Source organism: Myxocyprinus asiaticus, chromosome 34 (assembly GCF_019703515.2).
Source record: "Myxocyprinus asiaticus isolate MX2 ecotype Aquarium Trade chromosome 34, UBuf_Myxa_2, whole genome shotgun sequence".
Lineage (NCBI taxonomy): Eukaryota > Metazoa > Chordata > Actinopteri > Cypriniformes > Catostomidae > Myxocyprinus > Myxocyprinus asiaticus.
The window spans coordinates 9,591,045-9,608,020 of record NC_059377.1 but is presented as its reverse complement, the minus strand read 5'-3'; the positions used below and the strand labels follow the sequence as shown (position 1 = coordinate 9,608,020).

Sequence of the window (16,976 nt, the reverse complement as noted above, 5' to 3'; positions counted from 1 at the left end):
ACAGAGAGAGACAGAGAGAGAGAGAGCGAGAGAGAGAGAGAGACAGACAGAGAGAGACAGAGAGAGAGAGACAGAGAGAGAGAGAGACAGAGAGAGAGAGAGAGAGAGAGAGACAGAGAGAGAGACAGAGAGACACAGAGAGAGAGAGACAGAGAGAGACAGAGAGAGAGAGAGAGAGACAGAGAGACACAGAGAGAGAGAGAGAGAAAATACACAGGTGGATATACCTTGTAATAACATATGACATCAACTACAACAAAATGACGAATTACGAACATTTCAGGTGTTACAGAAAAAAATAAATTAATTCTTGGTCAGAAGATAAATAGGCCATAATGCCTTTAAAGTTTGTTATTATTTGCATTACTGCTTGTTTAAGAGACTGTACACGTTATTAAAAAGCCTAATATCAAAATAAGAGAAGAATTTTAATAAAGAAAAAAATAGAAATGTGTTCTTATACATTTACAATTAAAAATAATATTTTTGTTGTATAGTTACAATAAATAACAATAATACTATTTATAATATATTAAATATATCGAATATAATTATTACATAAATACAAAAGGTGTATATCAATCAAAAGATTATTTACATTTTTATAAAATAAGACAAGTAAAGGCTCATTTATTCTTTTAGTTCGCCTAAAGTAATGTTTTTGTTCTGCCAAGGTGTTCGTTTGGTGACATTTCTCCTTCTCGCGCACATCTCTGAAATTCTTAACCGATGAGAACTCGGCTGGGCGAAGAACGTTGATGATTGGTTAAAACGAATCGTGGGTGTGGTTTCCATATTATAAACATATTACAACAGAGACAGCTAACAAGATGTGACGTCCGCCAGAGATTGACAGCCTTCCGTGACGTCACCCTCAACGCACTCATTTTAAAACGACGTCGCTTCCTTCGAATTGGGTTCTCTTGTTCGTCCAGGAGGGAAACAGTTCGGCTTGTATGTGAAACGGAACTGACGTATTTTTCGAGGTGACGTTGACGTTAACATTGCACCATGGCAACGCGCTGAGCGCTTGCTCCAGCTTCCAGACCGAAGCAGCGGCTCGTTCAGAGACAGCGCGCGGTAGACTCACACATGAGGAGATTTGCAAATAACAGCATTGATCTGCACTGCTCGTCCTGTGTGCCAGATATTATAACTGCATGACTAGATATTTGCTGTGTTTTGTTTGTTCGCTTTATTGGTTTCGGGTGAAAAGTTGAGGCTCCACAGCGCGAGGGAGACGATGCTTGAATCTATTCAAGTTACAGGTGAGTCTGTGTCAACCTATCCTGATGTTATCTGTATCTTGGATTGCGAAAAATAATGCCAAACAGTTTTAGGGAGCTATAAGAAAGTGCACAGTTCATTAAATTGATCTGTCATTATTAATACTATTACAAACAATACTGTGGCAGTATATGTGATGGCATCAGATGGTGATACCATGGTACTGAAAGATCACCATATTTATGCACTATGGTATTCACATGAATACCAAAGAACATGGTAATACTTTTTTGTGAAAGCCTGCTTGTGAATGCATTAAAACAATACAGTGTCCCTCACAAAGTATACAGACACTTAAGTCACACTTAAAAATGTCTTAATGTTTTTGCATAATATAACAAAATCAACTCGTGCCATTTATTTTAAAGGAAAATAGCACAAGCACACTTTTCAACCTAAATATTTCACATGAAGACGTTTGTTAGGTTTTAATGTATACAATAAAGGCTAAAACAATAGATGAACTGTTAAAAATTATGACAAAAGTATTTGGACACTTTGTGGTTGTCAAACATTAGCAGTTACTCAGCTAGAACATCCACCTATTAGGTACAAGTAAATGCATCATTTGTTTGCCGATGGCACTCTGATACATTTTGAGTGCAGCTTAATCTTCCAAATACATTTGAGCCCGCTGTATTTTACATTATAATGCATTACTGTCAGTGCACTCTTAAAGATCTAAACATGCACAGACAGTTTTATGTGCTTCTAGACTATAGTTCAGCTCTCTGATGCTGAGGTCCTTCTAGTTCACTGCACCTGTCAGAGCTGTTCTGCTATGAGGCATGGACTCATTTAGCAGAGGCACATGGACTGATACTGCTGTTGTGTGCCACGTGATGGAGAACTGGAGAGCTGCATGACCTAACATTAATACTTACATGCGTCCTTGGTCCATCCTCCTGAAATGATGTAGGAACAAATAAATAGCAATTACAAAAGCCAGCAGGATGAATGCTAATTACAAGCAATGAGTCTGAGGTGTCATGCTTTGTTCTGAGTCGTTTTGTTTTGCTTTCTAATAGGAATATCCTGGCCTGTGAAGTCAGCTCACTAGACAGTGAAAGAGCTACAAGCTTAAAACAAGCTTCATTTCACTGCTGTCCAGATCTATTTCTTGTCTTTTGCAGGAGTCTGGGTTAAATGGGCTAAGGAGATTTTGTTTCCTGGGAAATGAGGACACAACAACTGACAACATCAGGGCTGAGTCTCAAGTTTAAGACAAGCTGTATTTCCTTGTCTTGAAATACCACCTGGTGTACCTGCGCTATCATAACCCATCCTAATATATTTTACCTAAAAAAGGGAGATATTTGCCATACCTTCCATAATATATTCCATTAGTGGTGCAATAAGCATAATTATAAGCTGTTCTAAATTTGAGGAATACCTGTTTTGTCAAGGGTTGGAATCACTGTACTTAGCTTTCAGACACTACTTGTAATTGTAGCTAATTTCATTTTTTCATCACAAGAAATTTGGACATATGTTAACCCATTCCAGCTATAGTTCTATAGTACCTCATTGGCAAACAGCACAAAACACTACATGGGAATCTTGTGAAGTCTTTAAAAACATGCCATATTTATTTTATATAATACAAAAATAAATAAAAATACAATAAAATTAAGAAAAACATTTCTTACAAATTATTTAAGAAAATTAAAGCTATTTTAAGGACAAGCACTGTCTTATATATATATATATATATATATATATATATATATATATATATATATATATATATATTTATTTTTTATTATTATCATTTTTTGTCATTGTGACGTTATTTTCATGAAAATTAAGCACATTTCCCCCCAATTCCCATTACTTTAATGCAAAAAAGTAAAGATGTGTTTAAGTTGTTGTTGTACTGCCTTTAATTTATGCTGATTTAAAGGAAAGTTTCAGGTTCAGTACAAGTTAAGCTCAGTCAACAGTATTTGTGGCATAATGTTGATGACCACAGAATCACAGGCTTTAATGGTGTTAAGTCATCATAGCAACAAAGTTGTAATACTGGATAAAATTGTACTCAAAGTGAGTATTTTACACATTTCAGATTGGCCCCATTCACTTCCATTGTAAGTGCCTCACTGTAACCAAGATTTTATTTATTTTTTTTTATTTTTTTATTAAGTAAAAATAAGTAGAAATTATTTTTTTGCTGTAATCAACATTATACCGCAAATGCTTTCGAGTGTCTCAGAGGACAGGGCAGGAATTTCTTTTCTTGAATAGTTTTGCATTTCCTCACAATAAATTTACCATGGTATTACAGTAACCATATTTTAACATTGATATTTGTAGTGAAACCATAGTAATAATCATGATTTTGAGGCTGTTATGGTTTTACTACAAATATGTAGTAAAACCATAGTAACCACAAGATTAATTATGCTTAATCTGTAGTAAAATCATGATTTCCTGAACTATGGTTACTACATTCTACAATATTACTAAAACATAGTTAAACTATGGTATTTGTAAAGTAAAACCATAATAACCACAACATTATGATTTTTTAAAAAAATTTTATTTAAATTTTTTGCAATAGTTTTCATTTTCCTGTATTATCACTATGGTTTCATTACGATTATCATGATTAAAATATGGTTACTGTAGTAAAACAATAGTACATTTATTACGAAGGAACACCAAACTTATTGTCAGGGCAAGCAAAATTATTTCAGAAAAAATTCTGATGCCGCCCTGTCCTCTAACTCTCGAAGGGTCTCTGTACGATTGAGATTAAAGGTGCTATAAGCTATTTTATTTTTATTTTTTATGAAATAGTGCAGAAAATGTTAATGAAATAAGTGTCCTGAGATATCTCACTGGTCACTGTGACAGAACTAGACTGTGTAAACTAGCAAACTAAAATGTGGTTGTGGGCCACAGACACATTCTTTGATAAGCGAATCTGAAGACTTTGATGTACTTTCTGCCTGTCAATCATTTTGCATGTTCTTAGTGTAGTAGTTGAAGCTGATCATTCAGGTTTAATGCCATCTTCAGATTCATAACAGTTGTCAGCTGAGAGCACTATTTTGCTACAGTTGTGTTTGAAAACAATGAGAAGGTGACGGTCTCAACGCTATCTTTGGAGTGCGGTGTTTTAGAAAATCAACAACTCTGTCTCGTGGAAGTTCCAGAATGGCTAAAATCGCTTACACCACCTTTAACTTCTGTTGAACCTGGAACATGCCTTTAAATAGAATAATTGAGATCAATGAGAATTAAAAACAAACTCAAAAGTAAAACATCTGGACACATTGTCTTGAAAACAATGCTTTAAAATATCAATAGTCCTAAGAATAGGCTTCATCTCCTTTATGCAATGAAAAATACCAGAGATTCATCGAAAGACCTGAGTAGACCATTGAAGCATCCCTTCGTATGTGTAATTTTTTTCAGAACAGCTCTATTGGCCGGAACTGGAAACATCTAAGAGGTGTGTATTAAGCCCAATGGAGAAACCTGTGAGCCTCAGTCAGGTGCGGCTGGAGCGCGTGTCCTCTGGCGTTCTGAAGGATCTGTTTAACACGGGCATCAGAAGCTATAACATTCTGCTTCAGAAAGAAGCAGATGAACAGAAGAACCCTAAGTACTCCCTTCACAGGTGCACCAAAAGAGCGCAAAGAGTCTCGACAGCAACACATCGCACCAGACCCCAGCCAACCCTTGCACCTCTCACGTTGAGTGAGCTGACCGTTAGTTGCAGAGACACCAGGCACGATCAATCAGTCTTTTCCTGCTTCTCCACCAGCAGTTCCAGGCAAATGAACAGCATCAGTGTGCTGGGCAGCATTCGTCTTTCCCCCTGCCCCAGACCCAAAAACAGCTTCCCAGCTGGTTCCCCAGGCACAAAACTGCCCCAGCTGTCCAGAGCATGTCTCGCTGGTCGTGATGGTGAGAACTCAATCAAAAAGTTGTGCATCCTCACTGCCATAAAGCCGTCTAATGTGGAGAAGGAGAGGGACAGATTTTTCAAATCGTACTTTAACTACAACCCTCAGTTTGAGTACAGCAATCCTGTCCCTCCACAAGTGCTGGCAAAGCACAGCAAAGCTTCAGATCGCTTCCTCACGCAGGTAGGTGCCCATACTCTCACATAATTTAAAGGGCCCTTCTTCTATTGATGAGGACTTTTTTGTTTTCTGTAACCCACAAATACAGCATCCGTTGTTACTTAGACACAAGCATATTCAACCATATATGACATCTACTCTGCTGCCAAAGTTGGAAACCCAGGCTCCATCTCAATTTGTATTCTTAGGCCAGAAACAAGCACAAATGAAAGCTTGGCCAATGCATTGCCAATTGATGAACTACATCTGTGGTTACTCTGATAGGGGAACTGACTTCATACTCTATTTTAATCTACTTAAAATCACCTTGAGATCAGTAGCGGCTGGTGCTTTTTCAAAGTGATGAAGAAAAGATAATTGTTTTCAAAAGCTGCTCAAACTACTTAAACAGCTCAATTAATTGTACTTTATTACTATACACCTCTGATATTGGCTGTGTTAGGGTTGTGTGTTTTGAAGTAGAGGAAGAATACAATGATTGCAGACCATTAAATTGATTATTTCAGACTGACCGCGCTGTGGATTGCCTTAAGGCTTTTTCTAATGCACCACAAACCAAGCCTCATGAATCAAGACTCTGCATGGAGCCCCTGTCCTAATGACTCACTGACGTCTATGCATTCATCACATAACAATTGAGGGTCTGAATATCATTGAGTTTCACCTATTATTGAGTTTTTCACCAGATTCTGCATCAAACCTTTAACTAACATAATCCCCCTTATTAAAATATGGCAGGCTATTAGCACTAGCCATAGATGATATATGCACTAATAGTGTAAAGAGCAATAAGTGCAAATAGCGATAAATACTGTTTTTACTATGTGCAAATGGCAACAAAAAGCATCTTCTTTGCACTAAGTGCAAATAGTGGCAGATACTATTTGTACCCCTAATTAAATACTAATATACAGTCTAGTGGCATCACTGCAGTGTGATTATTGTGTTTATTTAGAGTCCCACAGACACCCTACACCAACCCCTAAACCTAACCCTAACCTTCCCGTTCAAAAATTAACCATGGTTTTACTACAGTAACCATAGTATCACCACAGTATTTTGTAGAAAAATAATAGTACCATCATTACGCCCAACACCACTGCAGCAACATCGGGTGGTGCAATTTGTCTACAATTTCTGTGTTTCTACCAGACTATTGGAGCGCAAATAGCAGCGCTGTGTGGCAGGTGCTATTTACACCTAGTGCAAATACTAACTTGATGCATTAAAATAATGCACTATTCTATAAATCAATCTGTCAAAATGACATAATCATCCTTTCAGAAATTCAACCCAGGACATTTAAATCTCTCCTCTTATTTGATCACTTTATGTTATGTTTTTTACCATGATTTTCTATAGCAGACAAGTGATTATAAAAAATTGGATAATTGTTACACTGTCTGATGTAACAGTAAAAATGTATACAAACTTTGCTGTAAAATCACCTTTTCTAAATGGAAATGGCACAGGTTTCATAGAAGGACCTCTGGGACAGAAAGAGAAACATTTAAACATTGAGGGTGGGTTAATTTATATTGACTAAATTATTCTATAAGTTGCATCAAAACAACTGAAGCTTATGTTTGTGTGTTTGTTTTCGTCTCAGGCTGTACGGATCATGGAGTTGGCCCTGCAAAAATACGGCTCCTATGAGAAGTTTGAACAGGCTACAGGAGGAAACCTCCTCACCAAGAGCTGCATCTGGTACAATGTCAAAAAGTACATGGAAAAGGAGGGATGCACGGGAGAGGTGAGAGCGGGAGAGAGATGCAGATAGAAAGAAACAAGTACCTCCATATTCACAGTGTGTACCAGATCCTGTTATCTAACTGCCCTTTGAATATCTCAGAAACTTGAGGTACTGCCAAAAAGGAATAAAAATCATTAGTCACAATTCCACTATCGGGCCAAATGAGGGCGTGCTAGTGCGTGCCAGGGCCATTTGCGTTCCCACTTTCACTTCTGGGGCTTCGTCGTGCCTCCTTGGGTCTTCCTCGTGGCCAACTGTCAAGTGCCTTTGGCCCACCGATTACCTTTGGGCCAAAGAAGGCCAACTAAGTATTGATGTGGGGTCAATGTCAAAGGCAGAGTTTCACTGAGTCAGGTTTTGCTTTCCACCAAGCGAAGACCAAAATAAGCAAACAAACAGCAGCTTCAGTCTTCACCATATTCATTACGAGGGCTAGCTAGTCTCCAGAGTCTAATACCTCAGCTTGAGCTTCCCTCTTGCTTGTGAAATGGGTGGGGTGTGTGACTTTGGCACCAGGGCAGCATATTAAGGGTGGATTTTAGGGCAACGCTGCGAGGCTACTGGCCCGATGGAGGGAATGCATATAGATTTTGGTCTCACGGCTCGAGGTCCGAGGCTATTGGCCCTGGCTGACCAGTCGATAGCCCTGGCTTACAGGGTAGTGGAAACACGGCAGTTGAGGTTTTTTTTATATTTTAGACTTTTGAGAGTTTTTCATCTGGGAGTTATTTCACCAAAAAAAAAAAAAAAAAAAAACACATAATCAGGCATAAATACGATTAAAAAAGTCATTGCATTAGACAGCAAAATATCAAACCAAGTAGCATTTGTTTAAAGGAAATATAGCACAAGCACACACTTCAAGCAAGACATTTTCAGGTTTGGTGAAATGATAAAACAATGGTTATACTGTTTATAATTAAGACAAAAACTATTTTTACACATTCTGGATGGCAAGCATTTGTGGAACATGTCCATAGATAATGTGCTGAACTATACCTGTGGTTATTCTGTTAGGACACCTGTGTGAATTTGAGGGGAACTGACTTCAGACATCCACTTACACTAGTGGCCAAAAGTTTGGAATAATGTACAGATGGTACTTTTATTCAGCAAAGTAGCATTCAGCTGATCACAATGTATTGTCAGGACATTAATAACATGAAAAATTACTACAATTTGAAGAAAATGTTTAGTACTTCTTAAACTACTTCAAAGAGTTCTCATCATATAATCCTCCACGTGCAGCAATGACAGCTTTGCAGATCCTTGGCATTCTAGCTGTCAGTTTGTCCAGATTCTCAGGTGACATTTCACCCCACACTTCCTGTAGCACTTGCCATAGATGTGGCTGTCTTGTCGGGCACTTCTCACACACCTTACAGTCTAGCTGATCCCACAAAAGCTCAGTGGGGTTGAGATCCGTAATAGGGATGGGCGGATCGATACTAAATTATTGATACTTCCGATACTGATGTGGTATCAAGAATATCGATCCTCACATAAAAATATTGATTCTGAAGTTTTTTTAACTAATGATCTTATTATTTAGATAACATGAATAGTAATGCATCTCATAAGCTTCGAAGTGGAAAAAAATAATTATATTAGCGAATTGTTGCATGGCACCAGAACAATTTTAACTTCCGCTCATCTTGACGTGTAGAAATGCTAAAATACACCAGCAGACAATGCTCACCCTTTCAGTCATAGTGCTCGTTCAAAGAGGGAGCAGTGTTTCCTGAGGTAATGAGCATCTGGAGTTATTCACACCAAGTAATGACAAACTTAGACGTGACATGTATTATAATGGGCATTTGTGACCATTTGTACGGACTTATTTAAATTCATTGTTGTTAAAACATTGATAATGATCTTTAATCCTCATTAATAAATGATACCCTTATGAAAACTACCCATGGATTTACTGTAGTAATATTTTATTAACCATGACTAGTAACCACGACTGTAGTAACCATGTTTTTTTGTTTTTTTTGGGCAGTAACCAAGGTTTTGATAAAATTAACCATGGTTTTGCTACAGCATTACTGTAATACCATATTGTAACTTGGTTTTAGTAATAGTAGCCATATAATAATATCTGTGGTTAATCTTGTGGTTTTATATGTTGCTTATACTTACTAATTTAAAAAGGTTAAACAAAGCAGCCTAATAATTTTCTGCTTAGGCCTATAAATATATAAAAAAATTAAGTAATAATTTAAGTTACTAATTTTATCCAAAGAATTCATAAAAACGTAATTTATTAGAGGTATTGGTATCAATATCGGCAATACTGGCCTAAAAGTAATTGGTATCGGATCGAAAAGAAAATAAGTGGTATCACCCATCGCTGATCCATAACACTCTTTTCCAATTATCTGTTGTCCAATATCTGTTTCTTTGCCCACTCTAACCTTTTCTTTTTGTTTTTGTTTCAGAAGTGTCTTTTTCTTTGCAATTCTTCCCATAAGGCCTGCACCCCTGAGTCTTCTCTTTACTGTTGTACATGAAACTGGTGTTGAGCGGGTAGAATTCAATGAAGCTGTCAGCTGAGGACATGTGAGGTGTCTATTTGTCAAACTAGAGACTCTGATGTACTTATCCTCTCTGATGTACTTAACACAAAGACAATGTTAAGCTTCATTTAATGAATCAAATAGCTTTCAGCTGTGTTTGATATAATGGCAAGTGATTTTCTAGTACCAAATTAGCAATTTAGCATGATTACTCAAGGATAAGGTGTTGGAGTGATGGCTGCTGGAAATGGTGCCTGTCTAGATTTTTTCAAATAGTGATGGTGCTGTTTTTTACATCAGTAATGTCCTGACTACACATTGTGATCAGCTGAATGCCACTTTGTTGAATAAAAGTACCAGTTTCCTTCTGAAAAAGCAAAATCTGTACATTATTCCAAACGTTTGGCCGCCAATGTAAATAGACACAGCTGGTAAAAAGTAACTACAGAAATGGCTCAGAAAAGTTAGTTCTGAAAAGTTTCTTGATTTGCAGATGCCAGTTTGTTTGACATTTTGTTATCTAATGTAGTGACATTTATACATTTAAGTGTGCTTCATGTGTCTAAATATTTTTTGGAGCCACAGAATCAATAGACATCAATGAAGAGTTTAATTTATTGCATGTTAACACATGATCACAAGCTTCTGCGATGCTGTCACTCAACATAGCCAGCATACTGTAAAATTAGTCTTTCTCCACAGATTGTTGTTCAACTTACTGATGACCTCCTGTCCAGAGCTTCAATGACTGTGGTGAACAGCAGACCTACACTCACCATTAACATCTCTACTGCTAGAGAACAGTGGCTGGAGGGGATGCTAAGGCATGAAATCGGTATGTGTTTGTTGTCTAATAGTAGAGTTGAGTCTGTCCATAAGGACTTAGGTCATGAAGTCTTGTGGGTCCAACAACTCCAGGCACTTGTGTTCTGTACTCTGAAACATTGCAATTTTCCTCCCACACTTCCTCTCTCTCTTCCTGTCATTCACCTTCACCTTATATTTTGTTGTCCGGCCAACATAACAAACAGAGGCTGGCTACACGATAATACAATGCTCTTCTAAAGGGATGAGATGGCCAGTATGTGTTATCAAATGATATTTAGCAAGACTCTGATCGAAAGAATAATAACAAGTCAAATCTTTTTAATATTTCCAATGATTTCTCCTAAACAGCAATGAAATGAAATGGAGATCAAATAGACAGTCTCTGGCTTCTTTAGTAATCTCACACGTCTCTTCTATAGTTTCAGAAGAGATTTCAACAATGTCTCAAACTCTGCTCAAATTTGAAAACTCCTTTGAAAAGTCAGTGATTTCAATATAAACATTTCTTAAGTGTGCACACTTCTAATGAATAAATTATCAGGACTAGATTTTATCCATGCTGTATCCATGTTAAATTTATTGCATTTTTTATTTTAATTTTACATAAATTTTACTTTTACTATATGTCAACTGTATGTCACATTTTAATGTTTACAGGCACATTGTTTACATTGTGGCTATACTTTTGAAACAGTGATTACTTTAAAGGAATATTTCGGGTTCAATGCAAGTTAAGCTCAGTCGGCAGCATTTGTGGCACAATATTGATTACCACAAAAATTAATTAATTTCGCCCCTCCTTTTCTTTAAAAAAAGCAAAAATCGAGGTTCCAGTGAGGCACTTTCAATGGAAGTGAATGGGGAACGTTAAAATACTCACTTTTTCAAAAGTATAACCACAAGACATAAAGGATATGTGTGTAAACATGATTTTAGTGAGATAAAATCACTTTTCTGTGTAAAGTTATAACCAATTTTACAACTTTGTTACCATGACGATGTAATGTCAACAAACCCTAAAACGACTTTTAAAATGACATTTTAAACAACTTTACAGTTCAAATAACACATGAGTTTTAACAGAAGAATTAATGTAAGTGCTTTTATAAAATTATAAGCTTCACATTTCTGCCTTTAAACCTCCAAAAATTGGCCCCATTCACTTCCATTATAAGTGCCTCACTGTAACCTCGATTTTTGCTTTTTTTTTAAAGAAAATACATTTTTGTGGTAATCAACATTATACCACAAATGCTGTCAATTGAGCTTAACTTGTATTGAACCCGGAATATTCCTTTAACATTTACAGATTGGCCCCATTCACTTCCATTGTAAGTGCCACACTGGAACCCAGATTTTTGCCTTTCTTTTTTTTTTTTTTTTAAGAAAAGGAGGGACGAGTCGAAATTACTTTTTGTGTTGTAATCAACATTATGATGCAAATGCTGTTGATTGAGCTTAACTTGTATTGAACCCGGAATATTCCTTTAATTTGAAGGAAATTGTCTGTTTGTTGCCAAACAATGAGGGCTTTGTGAGGATTTGTTGAGGGACTTTCACCTGATGTTGGACAATCCACCTGTAGCATCTTGGAGTTACTTGCCCATAAAAATCAGTTATCCCAATAAAATTACGATTTTTCAAATAAATAAATAAATAACGTATTTGTTTGAGTCTTGTTGAACAAACTTAAATCCATTTAGTTATGCCTACTAGATGCAATGCAACCCCTCTGCATCCCTCTCTCAGGTACACACTACTTCCGCGGCATCAACAACAGTCACCAGCCCTGGAGCAATAGTGGGAGAAGGAAGAAACACGGCCTGCGGCCCATGAACCCCACTGAAGAGGGGCTGGCCAGCATTCACAGCGTGCTCTTCCGCAAGGATCCCACACTGTGGCGTGCTGCCATGCTCTACTACACCGTCTACCAGGCCAGCCGCATGTCCTTCTCACAGCTTTTTCACAACCTGGGCCGATTTGTCCACGACCCCAACACACGATGGGACTACTGCGTCAGAGCCAAACGTGGACAGACCGACACAACACAGCCAGGTAACACTGCTTCATGTGTAAATGTGGAACTTAATAGTGTCACACAGAACTGGCATTGTATTGATAAGTGTGAATCATAAGTGATATTTGTTATTCAGGTTGTTTCAGTAAGGATCAGGTGTATCTTGATGGCATCCTGAAGATCCTCAGACACAGAGACAAGATTGATTTCCAGCTGCTCATGGCTCTGGGAAAGGTCAGTTAGTGTAAATAATTTTTTCAAACCAGTTTTTTGAAATAGTCAAATGTAAGTGTTAGAAATTACTTCCACAATTACTTCATGCTTAAAGGAATAGTTTACCAAAAAATTTAAATTGTCATCATTTACTCACACTAATGTTGTTCCAAACCTGTATGAATTTCTTTGTTCTACAGAACACAGCCGCATCTCCTTTGTGTGCTCATGAGTGTATGAGACAAACTCGTTCATGAGATTTAAGCACGAGCCGTTGCGAACAAGCTTCTCTTATGCCCTCATCAGCATACAAAGAAGAGCTACAGTATGGATGAAGTCAAGATTTTCAATGTAAAATAACTTAAATATCAGTGGGGAAAAAAATCGTATGCCTTCAGAAGACTTGGAATATGATGCACAAGTTGCATGGAATACCTTAACACTTTTGGGTCATTTTTTAGCTTTAAAGTAAGCCAACTGCATTTGCATTGAAATCAGCTAATGGAATATCCTTCAAAATGCCTAATTTTGTGCTTTGCAGAATAAAGAAATGTATACAGGTTTGGAACGACGTAGAGGTGAGTAAATGATGACAGTATGTAAATTTTTTGGGTGAACTATTCCTTATTAGTTCTTCTATGGCTATGTTCATACAGGCAGAAAAAACCCCTGATTTTTTTTGGCCTATCCGACTCAAATCCGTTTGTAGTTTGAACAGGAGAAACACATATGAAATACGATTTTTACAAGCCCAATCCAAACCACATACGTAGGTGGTTTGAAATCCATTTAAAATCAGATTTCTGTTAATGAGTCTCTGTCTGGACAGTCATATTATTTATTTCATCATTCATTGTGCAACAGGTTGTTATGTCAGTAGTTGCAACAAGAAGACATATACTGCGTTCCAAACAGAATAAATTATGTCTTCACGGGGCACATTGAAAGGAAAATCCTAATGATGCCCACACTGTGTGCCCTAGAAAAAAAAAAGATAAAAATGTTAATAACTACAGTCTTGACCAATACAAAATAGGTATTGTTTGAAAGCTTAGCTCTACTTTCCAATTCATGCAGGCATTATGACCAAAACTGAACTAGTGCTTTGAAATTTGCAGAAAAAATCAGAAGTGTTCCGTTTTGATAATTCATGAAAAGTTTGCTCTGTACATATTGTAATCGGTAAAAACATCAAACTCATAGCCATTAATCTCATAGCCATGTGTCATATGTTGTTGGAAAGACAGACAATTTTATAGCAAGTAATAGCTAAGTATATGTATTTGACAATTATGTTTCATGTGAACAGGTGTTACTCATATGCCGCGTTGTCCCTTATACCTTCACGACAAATAAACGGAACATAAAATATCACATACCATTACTTAAATTAGGCGATTATTTTTTAAACGAGCCCACACACATAGAAATCAGATGCATAGATCATTAGATAATCCACACAAAGCACAATGTGCAAAATGTGCACACAGCGTCTGGCTATCTGGCATCTTGCAATCTGGCTGAAAACATGTTAGCTTTCCTGGATCAGATGAAGTCATCAGAAATGATGTAGCGTCTTGGAACGCTAAACCAATCAGATTGGGTTCAGATTGCTCCAACCAGTGGTGAAAGTCATCCATATTTGGGCAGAGAGTCATGAGGTCAATCACTGTAATTACATATGGCCACCAGAAGATGGCACTAAGTACATGACACAGACTCGATGACTCAAATGGCACAGAATGAAACTCATTCTGTGAAATCTCATTATTAAAATCATGTCTGTATGCTATGCAAACCTTAAGTCATTGTTGTGTTTGCATGTGTAATTAGTTATGTACAATTTTTATGTTTTATTTGTTTGGAGATGTTTTTGGACACTAGGATAAATTATTTTTTTAATGCAATAACTGATTTGGTTGCTTGTAGTATCGACACAAAATTTTACTCCGGTACAGCTGACATGATTGGGAACAAAACAAGAGCAGTTTTTCGGAGCCACCTTATTTACATCCTGAGATATATAATGTCAAATCAGAAAAGTAAGAAAAAAAAGTACATTTTTGGCTCAAGTTTTTTTGTGATTTTTCAGCAGTTTCTTAAGATGAGAGTTTCAGAATTTGTCATAATCTATATAATTAAAAAAAATTAAAAGTTTTCTTTAAAATGATACCAAACACTTGACCCCCTGTTTTGTTTTGTTTTTTTTTAAGCCTTTAATTTTGGGTATGCCACTGAAACAGAAAATCTTTAAGAACACCCTCAGAGCTTAAAGGTTTAATAAAAATTAATTAAAAAGTGAATACATAATGACAGTTATTTTTGGGCCCTATACCTTTCAGCCCTCTGAAACTGTCACAGTGTAGAGATGATCACTTCTGAATGGAATGCACCCGTATTTCATATAGATGCCACAAGGCAGCCTAAGCAGTGCAAACCTCTTACAGTAATACAAACATTGGTTTTATTCACCTAAAATGATGTGCTAAGGTGCGGTAACAAAAACTGGTTGTGAGCTATCACAGCGCTATAAGGTAGTGAATGTATCTTGCTTAACTGCTGCACCATAACAGCAGCAACAAACATTGCGTATGCCTCCTTTCCTGTTTTTTTATGCAGTTGTCTATGACAAATGTGATCATGAAAAACATAATCAATGGCAAAACATCCATTGCTAAACTTTCATGCATGGTGAACCTACACAAGTTTGCATCATTACTATGACAACTAATGTGGACATCTAGCAAAAGCAACTGCAGTCTGAACAAAAATGAATTTGATCCAGCCAATTCAACTTGCAGTTTGAACAGTCAGTCTATAAAAGATAAATTCCAGATTTAAGAAAAAAATGATTTCCCCTGCATTGTGAACAAAGCCTATATGTACAATTTTCATTTGTAAGTTACTCTGGATAAAAGTGTCTGCTAAATTAAGAAACGTAAATGACATTGTTTGCTTACATTTATTTCAGTTTGCCTCATACCTTTTGAACACAGCATTGGGGTTGCCATGGTGATGTATGCTTAACTGTGTGTGTGTTGTGTAGGTGTCATTTGAGGATGTGGAGCGTCTGAAAGGTCTGGCTCTGATGGAGCGTGTGCGCATTCCTCACTTCCTGCAGGACCGAGCGCACTACACAGAGCAGCTGCAGAAAATCATGGAGGTCAACCAGCTAACCGATGAGGAGCTGTGCATGCTTATCTGACCTCCAGCATGACTTTGAGTGATGTTACTGACCTCACTAACATACTGTGACAAAAGCCCTCCATATCTCATCAATAACCCTGCATTCATTCTTTCCCTCCACTGAGTCTCAATCATATATATGTGCACTTCCATGTTTTAAACCAAATTGCACGTTAAAGTGTAAAAACCTAAGTGTATTTCTTTCTACTAGTTACCTGCCCAAAAACAAAAGCCTTCAGTAACTTGTGTACAGTTTATGTTGTGTTAGATATAAAAAGTTGGGGTGAATCTCTTGAAACCTGTCAAAAATATTTCCAGGTCATATTTTTGGGACCACATATTTATTTCTGTTGTTGTTGTTGCATTGTGACGTTATTTCCATGACAATTAAGAACCCCCTTCCCCCAAAATTCCCATTACTGAAATACAAAACAGTATATTATTATTTAATTATACAGTATATATGTTATTTACATTGCACTGTATTTAGACATCATGTTAGTTTAATTGCATTGACATAAAGGGATAGTTCACCCAAAAATGACAATTCTTTCCTCATGCCATCCCAAATGTGTATGACTTTATTTCTTCAGCAGAACACAAACAAAGATTTTTAGAAGAATATTTCAGCTCTGTAGGTCCATACAATGCAAGTGAATGGTGGCCAGAAAAGCACATAAAGGCAGCATAAAAGTAATCCATAAGACTCCAGTGGTTAAATCCATGTCTTCAGAAGCGATATGATAAGGTGTGGGTAAGAAATAGATCAATATTTAAGTCCTTTTTTACCATAAATCTCCACTTTCACTTTCACATTCTTCTTCATTTGTAATTACCGATTCACATTCTATGTGTATATCGCCACCTGCTGGGCATGAAGGAGAATTTATAGTTAAAAAGGACTTAAATATTTATCTATTTCTCACCTGCACCTATTATATCTCTTCTGAAAACATGGATTTAACCACTGGAGTCTTATGGATTGTTTTTAAGCTGTGTTTATGTGCATTTTGAAGCTTCAAAGTTTTGCCGACATTCAATTGCATTGTATGGACCTACAGAGCTGAAATATTCTTCTA

General features: G+C 36.9%; 1 protein-coding gene across 3 annotated transcripts; it reads left to right on the top strand.

The window, feature by feature from the left end:
* The first annotated feature begins 943 nt into the window (after positions 1-943).
* Positions 944-16,504, top strand: LOC127424843 (putative tyrosine carboxypeptidase MATCAP2). 3 transcript variants are annotated; one of them, XM_051670319.1, is made up of 7 exons: positions 944-1,268; positions 4,708-5,384; positions 6,991-7,134; positions 10,356-10,488; positions 12,231-12,536; positions 12,635-12,732; positions 15,758-16,504. In XM_051670319.1, the coding sequence occupies exons 1-7, from the start codon at positions 1,244-1,246 to the stop codon at positions 15,914-15,916; spliced, it is 1,542 nt and encodes a 513-aa protein (XP_051526279.1). In that variant the 5' UTR covers positions 944-1,243; the 3' UTR covers positions 15,917-16,504. The 3 variants fall into 3 exon arrangements, with proteins under 3 accessions (XP_051526279.1, XP_051526280.1, XP_051526282.1); XM_051670320.1 differs by lacking the exon at positions 4,708-5,384; XM_051670322.1 differs by lacking the exons at positions 944-1,268; positions 4,708-5,384 and adding an exon at positions 6,859-6,904.
* The last annotated feature ends 472 nt before the right edge of the window (positions 16,505-16,976 follow it).